Genomic DNA, 17,611 nt, shown 5'->3' with positions numbered 1-17,611 from the left:
AACATATTCCAAGAGGGTGCTTCATCCACTGCGAGGCGACATTGGCTGAGCCAATGAAAACGTCTTCAATTCCTTTCTCTGACCAAGTCTTCTTTATGACAAGGATGCTAATGGGTTAATTACTGAAGAAACAGTGACTTACAACTCTTACCCCCAAGAACAAAAAAAGTACCGAAAACAGTGTCCTTGCTCAGGAAAATGGTTAAATCCATCCAGTTTGTCAAAATTTGTCGTGGGCGAAGTTTTCCTGGATGTTTCTTTATTTCCAGCTGCTGCATCATTCTTTGAATTGCGTCAGGACGAAGGGCCAGAATATAGCAAAAGTAACTGTCTTCCACCAGTCAAGAGTAGAGTCGAGTACGTATGGAAAGAGAAGAAAGTCGGAAGTTTCTCGAAAGGGGATTTGGAAATAAGATGGAAATTCTTTGTAAACAAAATTTTAAGAAATAACCGTATGATTTCATGAATTCTTTAAAGAAATTGCAGTTTCGTAAACATTTCCTCGAACATTTTAATGGTGTTCTCAATATCCCATTTCAGTTTCAGGAATAAGTTTCACGGCCTTCGAAGTTCTGAAAGCCAACAGAAAAGAAAATCCTAAAAAAGGCCAAAATAAACTCCTTGATTCCATATATTTACTTCCCCCTTGTCTTTGTTTAAATCGTTTCTTTCTGCGAAGGTGGCAGACAGAAAATCAGGAGCAGGAAAAAAGCAGTACTCCTTGCAGGAAGTCTCGACGTCATTTCTACCCTTCTTCGAGGGAAAAACATCTAGGAAGGGAGCTCTTTACAGGTACTATATATTGATGTTTCTTCAACGAGGTCTTCATCGAACCTTGTAATCTTCTTCCCGCCTCCTCCCCAGCAGTTTCGTCGTGGAATCCGCCCAAAATGCTCCTCAGCCACACACACTCTCCTTCTGCTTCGGTATTGACTACGATACCTGCGATACTTTCGTGTCCTTCTTCGGCCTCTTCTTCCTCACCGTCAGCACGGTTCTCTCCGCCATTCGATCTCTGCACGACGTCGTAGTTCTTGGCTTTATCATCGTCGTCTACTTGCTTCTCCTTGTTCTCTTCTGGAGCTTGCATCGCTTCGAGCAAGCGGGGAAGAACTCCAAGGAGAGGGAGAGGTTGAAATTCGGCATATGGGTATCGACGACGGCCATCAATATGATCATTGCTCACAGGTTCTCGATGATCTTACCACTGTGGTTTGCTCTGTTTGCTTGGGCGATGGCAGCGTTCTGCGCCGTTTTTGGATTCTATTTTTTCTTTGAACACAAATCGTATCACTGCTCAGTTCGCGGCCGCGAAATTGGATCTGGTATGGATTGCAGGAAGCCTCTGCCTGTGGATGCAGTCTGAAAAGTCTGTACACTAAACCGACAAGGAAGATCGAAGAAGGGTCGAAACCCCGGAGAGGAAGGATCCATATCCACAATTCTTTTAATCCAAGAACACTTTTCCTACATAGCAACCCCTGAAATAAGTGAAGTAACAATTGATCATCTCAAGAACACTTATCCTACGTAGCAATTCACCTTCTTCTTCTTTTAACTGCAGTTCACAACCGATCGTAAAGAATCTGGTAATATGCCAAAAGCTGTTAGTGGCCAACGTAAGTGCATGGGAAAGAAAAATACAAATGTATTTCACTATCCCTTGTTTTAGGCACGGGAGGGAAAGTGAATTCAGAGGGGTCGAGCTCTGAATTCACTTTCGACCCCTCTGAATTCACTTTCGTTCTCTCGATTACATCATTCTCTTAATTACATCGGGTTCGGGCTGTCGGGAAAGAAGGCTCTGTTGAACGAGGGCTTTGGAGAAGAAAAAATTCTCTCTCGCTCGTGATCGACCTTCGATGATTTCAATCACCCTTTGTGCAACCTGTCTCCTGCGCTCGACTCCCTTCCTCTTGCCGTTCCTAGCACCGATGACCTTCAGCGACTTCTTTCCCCTCTTTGCAACCTCTCTGGTTCCTCTCTCGCTCGTAACCTTCGGCGATTTCAGTTGCCCCCTTTGTGACCTCTCCCCGACGCTCGACTCTTTTCCTCTCGTCGTCCCCTGCACCGACGACTTCTCTCTCTTTCAGTTTCCACTCACTGCAACCTCTGTTATTCGTTCCACTAGCTGAGCGAGGAAGACGAGCTACAGTAACTCGTTTTAAATAATTATTATTATTAATTTTTACTTTTAAATAACCATTGTTATTATTTATGTTATGTTTAATTTTTTTATAATCTTTTCTTTCTGTTTTTTATTTTATATTCATATTTTGGACTTTTTCATTATGCAATACTTCGTATTTAATTACTTTCTAATTTTATTTTTTAATTATAAAGTATAATTAAAACTAATCATTTATTTTTATTTTCTTTCGTTCCTTTTAAAAATAATTTTAACTTTGTTTAATGTTTGGGTCAAGTGGAGTTTCTAAAGATTCAACTTAACCTCGAGCCATATTTTTAAGAACTCAACTTTACCCCGAACTCTTAACATTAAAACCCTACTTCTAATTTGACAAAGGCTAAAAAAAAGGAACTAGATCCACCCTGTTTTTCCACCCTAATTTGATAAATATTTTGTGTGTTGTATTTTTGTATATACGATTGTAATTTTTATTATATTAAATAAGTAATTGAGTTATATTTGTATTATTTTTATTTCTACTATTACGATATTTGTGTAGTACGTTGTGTAGTACAATGTTTGTTTAATTATTTCTTATTTAGATGTTATAAAATTATAATTTTAATAATATAAAATTAAATATTTATTTAAGTGTTATATTTAATATGTTTTATTTATTAATTAATTTTAATTTAATTTTTTGAAAGTCAGATATATCAAAATATTTTATTTAATAAATAATTTATCTGCACTTTACACCACACTTTCCATTGTGCACACTAACACAAACAAGTACTTTATACTGTACTTTCCATTACGCACACTAACACCAACAAGTACTTTACGTTCCCTCTCACTTTCCCCCTAAACTCTCTCACTTTCCCCCTAAACTTAATGGACTTGTTTAGATAATCAAATTCAATTTCACACAAGCAAAAAAGTTCTCTTAAAGAAAAAATAAAATTAGTTTGAATTAATTAATTAAGCATATTAATAAATTTTCTCTTGATTTGTCATTGATTTACCAATTTATCACATAAATTAATTAAAATATAATAAAAATTACAAAAAAATATTTTTCTCTTGATTTGGATAATCAGTGTAAGAGAGTCGAGGCTGCATAACCCGGATCCACCACGCAAAGATCGCCACGTAGTGAGTGACTCTTATCGCCCTGGCCCACATCTGCCAAACAGAAATCGGGAACGTGGGTCAATCCAGCACGTACGACTACGTGGCGCGATCCATTTGTCTCCAACCGCGCGGAGGCAAAAAAAATCTGAAAAGTCGTCCCAACCGACGCGACGGGGGAATCCGAGGCGGGAATGGTCTAATGGGAACCATCCATCTGTCACAGTCGCGGCTGCAAGTGGATAGATGAGGAAAGCTACGGCTTTGTCGGGATCCGGCGGAGCCGATTTGTTAGACGGATGGAATGTGTTGCCACGTTGTGGGCTCCAGAAAGCAACGTGGTGGTTAAATCCACGGTCGGCTTTGGAAGAAGACCGCTGCGCCAGGCAACGAGTCCTGGAAAAGATGGACGGCAATGTGACTACCACATGGTAGGCCCACTTTGCACCATTAGTAAATCTTATTATTCAAATAGTAATTAAAATTTTCGGAAATTTTATTAAACTATTTAATTTTAATAAAATAAAAATATTAAATTATTACAATAATATCCAACACTTGGTTTTTACGTCAACGAGAAGATGATGAAAGATTTTTTTATTGCTCATATCATATGTGACAGAAATTACAAGAAGCAAAAGCTCAGTCTGGACGAGAAAAAACGGGAAACTACATCGTAGAAGTTCACAACTTCTCAACATTCCCAGAACCAGAAGGCTTGATCCTCAACTGGGTACGCGTAATTACACGGATTTGCAGGCGGGTCTGCGCAGGTGCCTTCTTCCAGCTTGGGAAAATGGTGGGGGGAGGAAAACGAGAGCAGAGTCCTACTCACATTATCTGTTTCTTCCTCGTCTGCGTGAGAGAGATTCGAGTGATCGGTAGGATCCAGTAGACACGAGTGGCCGCAGTCATTGTAATGCGGGCTGTCAGAATCGAATACAACACTGTCAGCTGAGCTCAGGTCTTCTTGTTTACACACCACTATAGGAACAACCTGCTGCTTTGCCGCAGTAACTAGGTTCTTCACTGGTTCCTCGTCTGACTGTGAATCAAGCTTTTGCGTGGCTAGTTCAGATGTTTCGGAGTTTTCCCTTGTTTTCTCCTTGGCTAGGAGCTTGTCCGCAAGAACATTGACCTGTCGGAGATACACAACGTCTGAAAGTAAGAATCTGCTATCCATATCAAAATGAAACTTTTCATTAGATTTAACCAATCACAAACAATCTAATTTTATAAATAATGGTAATTTCAGAATCCCCCAAGTAAAGTTACTGATCCAGTTCAACAGATTAATGTAGTTTCCATGTACTCTCCTTTTCATTGATCCTTTCCTTGCTCATATTGTGAAGTATAGATTACCTCTGCTTTCAGTTTCTCCTTCTCCTTGAGGAGGTTCTCATAGTCAACTTTCAGACTGTTGTAGCTGGCTTTCAAGACTTCATAGTCCTTCTCAAGTTGCTTAGTCTTCCACCGGGCTCGCCTGTTTTGAAACCATATCGCAACCTGCCGTGGCTGAAGCCCTAAGTCTTTTGCAAGCTGAACTTTCCTATCTGGTTCAAGCTTATTCTCAATCTCAAAATTCTTCTCTAGGAACTGAACTTGATCTACTGTCAGCCGCCTCTTCTTCTCCGGCTGGTGAAAACCTTCATCTACATCATCGCCTGTTTCCTCTTGATCAAGCGACTGAAAGAATGTTCTTTCTGGCACCCTTCCGCTCGGATCTTCAAAGCTAACCATTGTCCTGGTGCCTGAATATGGAGTATGTTTCGAATTTAAAAAGGAAGTAGACATGTTACAGCTCTATGAAAAAAAGCAGATATAGACATAGTTTGATGTCAGCTTTATTTTCCTGAGTACCATTGATGATACAATTGAACTGAATAGAGAGAAATCACATCAAACTTATTGGAATTAGAAATTTCCACATGGCAAACTTGTCCAAAAAATGAATCTCTTTTCCTCTTTTTTTTTTTTATAGTAATGATTCGCTGATGGTAATGGCTTCAAAGGGATAGAACATCTCAAACTACGAATTCTTCTGTAAATAAATCAGCAATTTTGATTCACACGCAGAAGCACCCAAAAATAGGAAAAGGGAGAATTGTATACTGATGACAGGAAACAGAGAAAGCATTAACTCTCTCCTGCCACAAGATCCAGATCGGACTAAAGAAGCAAACAAGAACAAAATCTCTTTATAGAAATTGGATCTAGTCTATTACTAAAATAAGACTTCCACATGCTCTTTGATGATCATGTTCTTCATCAGAAATTTAAGCAAATCAGTGATTCGCAAACAGAAGATAAGATCCATATTCCCCAGCTCGAAGCAGACTGAGTTGATGAGACATCTTGAAGTGAAGCAATAAAGAAAGGCTAGTAACTGTACAATATGATGTATAAAGCACTCACTTCCCTGTGGAGACGTACAGCGCTTGAGGATTTTAAGCTAACCAATGGTAAAGAACACAAGACAAGAAAGGTTTGAAAATTATAGAAATGTCAGCTCGAAACACGAAACGATCGATTCACATTTTTCCACAAACAGAGACGATCAAGAAGCAGCAATCAAACAGACATACATCAGCCCCCGCTTACGAAGCATAATCCGGATACAGAGTGCAATATTCTGTAGAGAAGATTGGAAGAAACTTCTTAAAAGCGATTCTAATTCAAACCAGATTGGCTAACAGAGAACAGAAAGACAATAAACGATTACGGAACATGAAAGTCAAACCACACAGGCTGATATGAACAGATAAAGAAAAATTTTCAACAAGAGAAGATAGCAATAGCCGTAAAACGGGATGCATAAAATGAAGAAAAACAGAAAATTTACCATGAATAGCAGGACAAGAGGAGCTCGAAGCGAGAAGAGCCTCGAGAGCTTGCGCAGAGCAAGGAATTCCTTGGTTTTGGAACAACATGTTCATATTAGAAGCCCCGTAAACTCTCCCACCTGCCATAGTCTCCAACCCCGGCTCTGAAAAAAGAAGAACCTCAAAAGGATATATCTTTACCCTGAATTCCCTCCAAAATGATAGCAGCCATGACCTGACCGGATCTATGCGAGTGTTCCTCTACGGCTTGTGGCGGAAGAAGCTAGTGATGAGGATGGCAGAGATGTGGGAGGTCTGTGAGCAAGGGTAGGTAACACCCATCACTTGTCAGAAGAAGAGCTCTCACTGTATACCTTATCAAAGAGGAGAAGATGGGAAGAGGGCAGAAGAGAAGTGTAGTTTCAAATGGAACTTTGTTCATCTGTGGTGGTAGAGAGGTTCAGGCGGCAATATATACCCGGGGAAGAAGCGGAGGAGTGGACGCGACGAACACTGAAATGACATAGTTACCCTTCAAAGTTTATTATTTATTAACTAAATAATGAATGTAACAATTCATCAAAAATATTAATAATTAATTAAATTCAAGATCTAAAAGTAGATAAATATGCTGGATAGGAGTAATAATCAGGTAAAATTAAGAAATGGAAAAGCAATTAAAGGAAGGAAAAAAAAGGCATTTTGGGGAAAATAAGAAAGAGAATGCAAGGGAACGGAGATGAGAACGAGGGTGGGTAGTGGAGAGAGAAAAAGGAAGAAAACAAGGGAGGGGCAGTCCAATCAGGAGGGGTCCCTTTCATTGAGGGCTCGGAATTTAGGGCGGAGGGCATGACTCATCTCCACCTTTTTGGACCGGAGCGGCTCCGGCTTCTCTGTCAACGGGCCCCACTTGCCTTTTTCCCTCGCTCACCCGCCTCGGGCGCCAAACTGGCACCAATTGGTTTGCAGGTGGGCCTACCGGGACAACGTGGGCCTGTACTCTGTCTTCTGGTCTTGATGGGTGGGTTCCGGTGCGAAGAAGTTTTGCTTCGAGTCCAGCTGGAGCCGTGGACAGTTTGCATCTCGAATAGGGCTTGTGGGAGTGGGTCCCAAATTGGGGACGGAGCACATGGACGGGTGCCTGCCCCACACCCCCCGCCTCGGGCTGTTCAGATTTTAATTTTCAGCCACCGTGATTGAGAAGATGCTGGCCCGTGGCCCATGGAATTTACATTCTTTTACCCGTTAATGTTGGCCCAGTTGGGTCTCAATAAAGGGTGAGACACCTAATAATTACCATAATTAACAAAATATTCCAGCGACCATAGAGCATGGGCAGTTTGTCATTAGCTTCTTAAGAAATTGATTTGCAAGTATGAACGACCAATAACTTTGTTATGATTAGTCATGTTTTACGTCCTTAATCGGTAAAGTTTTGTGTGATTGACCCGTCTCTCTAAGGTCGATTGAGCAATGAACTTAAATTTGGTTTGCTTGGATAGTATCGATCGATCAAACTAAATGAATTGATCAATCATGTTTTAAAACACAGATTGGGCATGTTTTTAATAATGATCAATTAATAAGAAATATGAAAAAAATATAAAACATGATCGATCAAGGAAGTCGATTGTTATCAAAAGATGGTAGAAGAAATCATTTTCTATCCGGTAGTTAATGGTCATGCGAACATCGTCAGGAAACTGCAAATCATTCCCCTGTTTAAATCTCTCTTACACCAGGAAAAAATATATTTAAGTATTTTTATTGCAATTTTCTAAATTATTTATTTATTTTTTATCTATTTCCCGTTTGCTCTTGTAATACCAACGAAATTACATAAAAGGTTAGGAGATTACCGTTATTAACATTATTATCTGGCAGTTCAGATCCAGTGAAACCGCCTTGCTGACCCGGAGAAGGGTCTTTAGACCGGATCAACTCTCCCGCTCCAGGATAACCCGCCTCCTTCGAACCTGAATAAATTACCAATCTTGCGGCAATTCGCTCAACCAAATCCGACGGCTGTAACAAACACGTTTGATCATCGCCGCCGTCGGGTGCAATCTTCTCCATGCTCACGTCGCATCTCTTCAACTTAGTGGGCCCGGTTGCATCGTCGGTCTCCGAAGGCACCGCAGTGGCTGACTCGTAGTCCTCCTCGGCCATCTCCGACTCCATGTCCATCGTCAGCCTCAGCCCCTGGTATCTCTCCTGCCCGAACGGGTGGAAACCGCAGGCGTCCCCGTCCACCGCTGTCGCCGACCGCACCGTCGTCGGCGTATCGGGCGCATCTACGGCATCAGAGAGCATGCGGACCAGCCTGGGGACAAACGAGGATTTGATACTCAGCTGCTCCCCGCAGCAGGAGCACCTGTGGGCCCTGGCTTCGTCGCCGGTGGTAGGGCGATGCCGAATCTTCAGGTGGTCGTTTTCAAAGTCGGTACTGAGGATGTCGGCGAGGTTGCGGTAGGTAACGGAGGTAGTCCGGTTGTCTGTGATCGCGAAGGAGAGAAGGCAGCCTTTGCACAATCGGCTGACATTGGCGAGGCGGCGGTGGACGTGGCAATAGGCGAGGAAGGAGACCTCGAGAGCGTGGGAATCGCAGATGGAATCCTTGTAGTAGAAATCGGGTTCGCGGCGGGCGAAGAGGTGGTCGATCCTGGAGCAGAAGATGCAGGGGACGTTGAGGCCGAAGAACCTGGCGAACCCGTTGGAGAAGAACGAGATGAAGCCGTCGAGGAAGAGGATGATGATCAAGCAACACTCCAGAACGGCGTGGGCCACCCACGCTGGGAACCTGCCCATGTTGTCTCGGATGAATTCTACGAGGGTTGCCATGGACGATCCGAATCTAAAAAAAGCTAACAACTTCAGACGTCGCCGTCGAGGGAGGGAGGAGTAGTCATCTTGAAACGTGACAGAAGAGAAGATGGGAGGAAGACGAGGCTACCCAGATAGAGAAGATGATGATCTGCAGGTATAAGAAAAAGGTAAGGGTTTTGGTTAGCAAAATTCCGTTAAAAGCGGGGATTTGGAGGCCAGAGTTTGACAGGATCGCCCTATTTGTTCGTTAATGGCGTCGAAGTAAGTGTCAGGTACATTCTTCCACGAAAGGATATTATTGAGCTCGAGCTTGATGATAAGAAGTTTGATACATTAATGCATGAAAAAATATGTATGGGATGCACGTAGTATTAGAACTCGGCAAAAACAAAGTCCTCTTAAAAAGTTGCCATTAGGGATTAGCTTGTTTGGAATCGGTGCAGTGTTTGTTTTAACTTTTTAACGACCACATCCCTGGTCGCGAATTCACCCGATTTTTTTCTACCACTTTGCAGGCCCTAATACAATAAAGGTACAAAATCAAATTTCTTATGCTTTATAGTTTTATACTATTCAAACACCCTTTGTTAAGCAGAACCCATATGGTTAAACAATTATCTGTTTGTCTTTTTTTTTTTTTAGAGAACACTGTAACTCCACCTTTAACTACAGAAATTTTCACATACTCGGTTATTAGAGACTTACTTGTTTACCCGACGTAATTAACGTAAATGACAAAAAGGCATAGATAATAGCACAGAGTATTAGGTAAGAGGATAGATATAAGGTAATCAAATTAAGCAACAAAGTTCTTATACACAACCTTCCTAAATCTAGAGAAACGTTTCGTTTTCGACTAAAAACTATGTACAGCAAAGATGACAGATTATATATATAGCACTCAATTGGGAAGCTTCAGAGGGCCTTGCCTCTAAAATAATTGGCTCTATAAAAGAGTAAGCAATTATTAATCGAAAACTTAAGACCTGCTCCAAAAATTCATACTCGTTGTAATCTTCATGACTGCTTTCTTGACAGGGATCTGCCCTGGCATCTAGTGCGCCATCTATATAGAGTTCAGCAAAATGGCTTGCAATAGATTACAAACTTCCAGATACATGGCTTGAAGGGAACATCGATAATCACTTGATTAGGTTGTGGCTTTTGAGAAGGTAATCTCTTTTCTGTTGATTACCATTAGCATTAAATACTGGCTTCTTCCCATCGACCACGAAGAATATGACGCCTCGTTCTTCTGCTCTTTTCCGCACTTTTCACTTAAAATCATGAAAGTAAATATATTTCCTGTACTGCTGCTACCCTTTTTTAACAATACAAAGACAATGCACAATAAAATTCAAGTCTCTCTTACTTGACTACATACGAAAGCAGCAGCAACCGCCAGTGTATCACAGCTCCAGACAAAAGAATTGACTGATCTCTCCACATACCAAAACTCCTCTCTTCTAAGACACATCTACAGATTGAAACAGCAGGGAAAAAAAGAAAGCGTTGACTACCAGAGCAGGTGAGAAATGTATGGAGAGGAAGATTACAAAAAATAGTCGGGAGTTTTGCGAGTAGTGTCAGGCTCAATTTGCCGTGGAGCTGGGTCAAACTGGAGGAAGTTTTGCTCCATATTTTCCCCAACCTCAAGTATGGCCGCCATGTTCCCACAACGATAACAGTAGTTTGGAGCACTAAATACCGTCACAACATTCCTATCCTGCAAAATCAAGGACGAGAGCTTCACATTCAGCTCAAGTGTGGATAAAAATTAAATTGCAGTTGAAGAAAGCTGCCGTTGATTTCAATACATGTTTTAAGCACTTGGAAATTAAATAACAAGCAGGAATAACCTCGATCAATTAAGCCAACATCATATACACAGATTCCAAACAAGATTAAACAGGTAGAAAGGTACCAACTACTGGTTGCACAACACACCTGACACCAATTGTAGCCCTCCATGACAAGCTGATGGGCTCTGGCAACAAGCGTGAGACCATTAGTATGATTAAACTGTGCAGCAATATCTTGTCCAAAGGTGTAACCAGCGCCCCTAGGCGAGATGCCCCACCCACATCGGTCATCTGGATCAGACCACAAAAGGTCACACATTGGACCTTCATGCGGAACCTACAAGAGTAGTTGCAAAAGAAGCACCAATTTAGGGGCAACATAGAGAAAATAAAGAACTTGATTTTTATAACCACTTTGGGGCAAACAAAAAAGAGCCCCTCAAAGCAAAGAACTTGATAGTAGAGCAACATTCTAATAACTAAAAGCAATTTCTCACAAAGAACAAAAAATCGTCACAGTAAAAAGCGGAGAACCCTATACATACCTCCTGAATGCGATCAAGGGCACGGATGTTATCTAATGTATCCAAGGATGGAGAAAGTCCACCATGAAGACAAAAGACCTACATTAGAAGTGATATGTGTCAAAATTAATTCTGAGCTAAATCAAATTCAGAAAGTCACTGATGAAAAAATTCAGACCTGACTCTCAATGAGGGCTGTAAGTGGCAGATAATCGAAAAGGTCTGTAAAATACTTCCAAACATTGGCATTTCCATACTTCCTCAAGCACTCGTCATAAAATCCATACCTGGAACCATCATTCAAAATGTTAATAACTCAAAATAAACCTATGAAGGAATAGGTGGAAAAATTGAGGTGCTAGTAAATCAGAATCCCCAGAGGAAACATCTAACAAGATGTGAGCATCATAAATGAGTTTCGTTTTATCAATATGACGGAGGCATTGCATAGAGCAACTAAACATTGTGTAAACATGTTGCTTCCATAATGAGAAACAACAATCAAATCCAAATAAAATTGGCAACCCAGTACCCCATGCTCAGAGATTTAGGTGAAATTCAGTTTAACTAACTTGAATATGGAAATATGTAGCAAGACTTGTGGTTAAATCCCTTTTTTTCCCTCTCTCGATCAAGTACCTTCATCTGTTTCTTTCTCCTCTGCTCAAGAGAATGTCACATGTTTCTCTTTCCTTAATATAGCGAATACATGCTATTTATTATCTTTTGTAGATTTTGTAGAAGTGGAATTGCAAATGGAAGAACTATGAGATGGCACAGAAGAGTCACAGTATACAACTAAAAGGCACAGAAGCATTAAGCTTCAGTTTCCCCTACAATGTACAAGAGCAATGCAGTGCAAAAAATAATGCAAAAAGAGCTCGTATCGAGCCTCCACTATAATGATCGATACAGGCACAGATGAGTGGTACCAAAAAAGCCAGTAACCTGTCATGACTCAAAATAGCCAAATAAAAAAGTGTACCTATAAGGCCTCAGCCTATTGCCTAACCACATAATGTAGGTTGAACAAATCTCTTAACCTTTTGCTCAAGAGATAAAAAGAACAACCCAGCTAACTATAACTTTTTTCAGGACACATGGCAACCGCTGTACTTACTAGGATGCAAAACATGTCTCTAAAAGGTAGTCATCTCAGAAGACATAAGGTCAAAATGGATGAAACATTCACCGAATTATATCAAAATTTTCAGAAAGAAGCTACAACTACTTAGCAAATAAAAATTTCTTGATCGTTTTGCCATTTTCAGCAAAATCAGATTACAACATAAAAGTAAATCAAAAGCAGATTAGAGGTTCTAAAAAAACAGGAAAGTATTGCTCCTTAAAAGCACATCCAACCAAGAATTAACCAGTAAACTCACATTTTGCACTAAATAACAGACAAAGGCCTAAGTAAACAAAAATAACAAGCGAATAACATCTTTTATGAAGCAACGAAGAACAATTTTTTATAATGTCAAACAATTATATTTCGTCATCCTTAGAACCAAAAACAATTTCTTTCAATCCGGAACTGGATAAGAGAATCCAAGAGCAGCAAATCCGAAAACCCTCTCATATGCAAAGCCTCTAATTATATGATAGTTCGTGGTTGAGGAGAGTGAAGATCATACACTTGAGTTATCTGCCGACTCTCATGGTTTCCTCTTAGAATAGTAATCCTATCTCTATATCTGACTTTCAATGCCACAAGAAGTGTGACAGTCTCCACAGAGTAATAACCACGATCTGCAAAATTAGGTATACAAACTGATAAATGATTAAGGAATACAAAAACTTTAACCATTCAAAAAAAATTGTAGCCTATAAAAGAAGACAATAAACACACTACGCTTTCCCCCTTTTTTGCTACTAAAAAAATCGTAAAACCATCACAAATAAGAGATAGAAAATGAAATTTCCAAAACTACTTTAAACTTAACATTATATACCAAAAAAATAAAAGGAACAGAAGAATACATCATGCATTTTAGTACATTTCAAACAAAAACAAAGTACACATTCACCAGATTATGGCACAATGTCAGCCAGCACATACATCTTTTTGAAGAACCTCCAGCACATGCATTTAACCAAAGTTGTTCAGAAAGCTGAAGCCTCTAAACCTTAATTTCTCTTCCAAGGTGATATAGTTTTGCAGAAGAAGAATCAAAGAGAGTTACAATTACAATGCAGAAAAGTAACAAAGACAATATCTGGATATGACAAAACAGCGGTAATAAAGAGAAAAGGTAGAAAGATCTAGAAAACTATGAATTGATTTAGTAATTTTCCATCCAAGGTTTCATCCTTTTCTTTGTAATTAGCTTTCTGTGCACCACTATCTCATCCTTGTGTAATGTCATAAATAAAAAAACTTTTCGTTCTAGTATGATAATTCCTGTTACACAATTGAAGACAGAAACGACAATCTCCTTTGTTTACATGCTGCTAGAAACATAACCAGACATTGATCCAGCCAATGAAGTTCTACAAGCAACTGTAAAACAATAATCTACCTAGCAGAGATCATCATTGTGGACAAATTCATTTTTCCGCAGTGAAATACACCTAGAGATGCTTTTTTTAACATTCAAATAAAAAGTCAGAATGATCGGTGTACATGTCCCAATCTGCTCCCATTCAATGGCAAAAACAACAGTTTAGTTCTGGTTCAATTACGTTATCTACATGATCATAACCAGATCATCATCAACCAGTTTGCTTACATTTAGAAATTAATTTTTTTTTCCGAGTTGGGATATTGATTTTAAAAAGTAACTGAAAAAAGGAGGCAAACAAACAAAGAACAAATATGAACCTGGCCATTTCTACCAAAAAACTTCAAGGTTGGTTATATTTTCAGATTTAATAAATATCTTAATGATTAACAACTTACCGTGTGATGTTTCTTTGTTTTTTTTAGTAGCAAGACTTTATTGATAAAGAAAGGGAAGGCCACAAATAAAGGAAGAGCCCCTTACAGAGGTTATACAACGGTAATAAAAATTACCCACAACAAGACATTTAAGGTTGGTTCCATCCTGAGCAAGAGAATCATGAAGGTAGCTAGCGAAGCAAGGAGTGGGATACCAAAGACTGGACACCGATCAGCTGATATCATGGATTTTGTTGAAGATGTTCAGAAACTATCAAATCATAAGGTACTATCAGTGGACCAACAAGATTAAAAAGAAACCTTACTTTTCTTTAGAAATGGATATTTTATTCAGCAAAAATAATAATAACAACCGGCATCCCAAAGCCAAGGGAGTCAGACCTGCCAGTGGATACAACTAATCAAGCAAAAAGAGAGAAATCTACTAAGATTTACAAGAGACTAATGGAACAGTGTCAAAAAGAAATAAACAATAAAATCAGTGAGAGCGAGACCCTTTCAACAGCAGCCTTGCTTTAATTATTTGATACCACTCTCTTGGTTATACCTCTTCTCCTCAGAGAGTTGCATATCCATGACTACCTAGTATTGCTGGACACTGCAAATCTACCAAATTGTATGAAATTTTCCAATTATCAGTTGTTATTGCTTCATGCTACTTCTATAAGAACATATGTTTCAGTATGTCAAAACAGATTTAAACCTTACAAGTAATAATAAAAAGAACTTGCAGAATACTTTATATTCAGAAGGGTGGCCCAACCATTGTCAGGACCCCAACACAGTTAGGTAGGATGTACAAAAAGGTCATGACAGTAGGTACTCAATCAAGAGAAATCAACTGGAACCCAAGTATGAATTTATTAGACACTCTTAATAACAAAATCTATCAACAAAGCATTAAGCCGGAAACCGGACAGGAAATAAATTTTTTTCATTTAAGAGTTGATTATTGACATACATTACACTCCAAACCCATGAGACAGTTGACCTCAAACTAGAGAACATACACCCCCCCCCCCCCCCCCTCTCTCTCTCTCTCTGTCTGGTCTGAGTCCACAGGAAAAAGTCATTTAAATATATCTTTTGACTGTGTTCATTTTTTAAAAGCGGCCACAGATTTCAAGCACCAAATTTTTTGTTCACGAGCAAAATAACCATAAAATAAAAAAATTCGTCTTAAAAAATTAAATAAGGTCCATTAAAAAAAGAAAAAGAACCTAATGAGATAGTTCTTCTTCAGAAACTAGTGAGATACTTCTTCTTAATAAAAATGATAAATCCAACAAAATAAGATTATTAAAAAGATTTTTTTTTAAAAGGTGAACTATATTAAGCCCTAAAAAAATTTGTGCACTATCATTTATAAAAAGTGTAATCTATGTATATTGGGAAGGTAACTTAGATTGGAAAAAGAAATCTCAAGCTAAGTAGCAAGCACTTCACTAATTTAATTAAAGGTACAATCATAACATTCTAATCACCGACTGGACCCATGAGAACAAGAGAACATAACTATTTAGCAAATAAATAGTAGTTTAAAACATCAATGAAAACTAATTAGCGCTAGAAACTATGAGAGTATCCAGAGATAAATAAAGAATAGTGGACAATGGCTTCTCAAACATCTGAATAACAATAGAAAACAAGCAACAATATGCAATAAAAAAACAGAAAAATTGAAATACATCAGCTCCATATCTACAGCAACAATATTTTTGCAGCGGCTCGCTTCTGCATATCACAGCCTTCTTCTAGCTAGTCCTTTAATTAGATTGTTATAAAAGAAATTTTAGAGGTGAACATTTTTTTAGCTGCAGGAGTTCAACGGAAATTCATCTCAAGGCTTTGGCAATAATAAGGGCATTAAAGGTAAGAAGACACGGAAAATAAAAAATCAAGTACCGCCTATAGTAACAGCGCCTTAGAAAGAATCATGTACATCTCCTTAATACTGTCAAAGCCCTATCCATAAAATGACGGGTAAAAACCAAAAAAGAAAGGAAACGAGTTTTCGTGCTCAGGAGCATAACCAACCATTACAAGTTGATCAACATATGCTTCGAATAAATAAAAAATCATTGTGCTAGCCATGCAGGGAGCGTCCCTGCAATATCTGGTTGTGAGGGAGCTGCTCCCTCTTCCTTTGTAAATTTTGTTTATAAATACATCTTTATAAAAAAAAGAATAAAAAAAATTATATGATCCTAACAAATAAAATGAAGAGCATAGACAATCAATCAATAGCAGTTTCCCAGATGGCCTACTATCCAAAACAATCGGAGGACAATAAAAATAACCATGATAAACAGATAAACCGATCGTCAAACGACTATCCGAAAACAAGCAAATAAAAAAAAAGATAAATACCAAATATTGAAATCCACAAAATTTCCTTCTAAAAACCAACAGCGACTGACCTACGTAATCCCCCATAAAGAGGTAATTCGTATCGGGAGCATTGCCGCCGATACGAAAAAGCTCGATAAGATCATGAAACTGCCCGTGAATGTCCCCGCAGACTGTGACGGGGCACTTCACCGGCTGAACGTTCCACTCCTCGACGAGGATCGCCCGCGCCTGCTCGCACAGAGTCTTCACCTCCGCCTCCGGCAGGAATTTGCATTCCATTAGATGCTCAATCTGACGGTCTAGATCCGCGTGTGACGGCATCTTTCACGAGATTCCACGTTCCAAATCTGCCAACCACGACCAACCAGACGAAACACACGATGCGGAAAATCCGATCACAACACGAATCTGAACATCGTCGGAGACGCCAGAGCTACGGCTAGGTTTTCCCGTTCCGCCAAGATCGTCGACGCGTCCACATACGACCAATCAATTCTACTTCTCCTCCTACGAGTTCCGTGCTTCTCCAAAACTTCCTAGGGTTATTTTCTGCAACAGTGGATGAACTCGCGTCCGAGAGAGAGAGAGAGAGAGAGAGAGAGAGAGAGAGACCCCGCAAGCCAAGAAATGGAAAGAAAAATAGAACGAAAGAAATTATTAATCAAAAAAGAAAATTTATTCGGAATAAAATAATACAAAACATGGACAAAGGGCTAGTGTTGTGTTTTTTCCTCGTTGGCACCGATGGCTCCGCCAAGTCAAAGATGGATACGGGCTTTACACGTGTTGCCTGCTCCTACCTTGGCCGCTATAGAATATCTCCTTAAACTCGAACGTAGTATGACTGAAAGGTAAAAGCTATGAGAGATTAATTACCAACATGTTACCATATAATTATATGATTTAGGTTTCAAACGGGTGAGTGTTTATCCAAGGATTCAAGTAATATTACCACCCCATTGTAGGCATAAAAAATAATAAAATTAGGACTCCCGTTAATCATCGAGGTCTTGATCAGCGATTAAGATTAAGGGAACTTGATCGCCTTTTGAACAATAGTCAAAGTTAAATATCTTACCAGTCGAGATATAAATTTTTTTCAAGTAGTCCATCATTATCAA

The 17,611-nt window shown here is 39.3% G+C and overlaps 2 protein-coding genes across 3 annotated transcripts; both read right to left on the bottom strand.

Moving 5' to 3' along the window:
* Positions 1-3,844: 3,844 nt before the first annotated feature.
* Positions 3,845-6,515, bottom strand: LOC137948672 (homeobox-leucine zipper protein HAT5-like). 2 transcript variants are annotated; one of them, XM_068794793.1, is made up of 4 exons: positions 6,105-6,157; positions 5,848-5,894; positions 4,625-5,013; positions 3,845-4,400 (listed from the first exon to the last, which is right to left on the bottom strand). In XM_068794793.1, the coding sequence occupies exons 3-4, from the start codon at positions 5,000-5,002 to the stop codon at positions 3,957-3,959; spliced, it is 822 nt and encodes a 273-aa protein (XP_068650894.1). In that variant the 5' UTR covers positions 5,003-5,013; positions 5,848-5,894; positions 6,105-6,157; the 3' UTR covers positions 3,845-3,956. The 2 variants fall into 2 exon arrangements, with proteins under 2 accessions (XP_068650894.1, XP_068650893.1); XM_068794792.1 differs by lacking the exon at positions 5,848-5,894 and having other exon boundaries at positions 6,105-6,515.
* Positions 6,516-10,134: 3,619 nt separating this feature from the next.
* On the bottom strand, positions 10,135-17,095 carry LOC137947892 (serine/threonine-protein phosphatase PP2A catalytic subunit). The gene is made up of 6 exons (XM_068793719.1): positions 16,559-17,095; positions 12,874-12,988; positions 11,415-11,523; positions 11,258-11,335; positions 10,858-11,049; positions 10,135-10,636 (listed from the first exon to the last, which is right to left on the bottom strand). Exons 1-6 carry the CDS (start codon positions 16,809-16,811, stop codon positions 10,463-10,465), a joined length of 921 nt encoding a protein of 306 aa, XP_068649820.1. The 5' UTR covers positions 16,812-17,095; the 3' UTR covers positions 10,135-10,462.
* Positions 17,096-17,611: the final 516 nt, after the last annotated feature.

This window comes from Aristolochia californica, unplaced genomic scaffold (genome assembly GCF_029961685.1).
Source record: "Aristolochia californica isolate CCGP_79_NKW_82.1479 unplaced genomic scaffold, dmAriCali1.0.hap1 SCAF_13, whole genome shotgun sequence".
NCBI lineage: Eukaryota > Viridiplantae > Streptophyta > Magnoliopsida > Piperales > Aristolochiaceae > Aristolochia > Aristolochia californica.
Note: the sequence above shows the minus strand (reverse complement) of the source record. Positions and strands in the feature narration are given on the sequence as shown.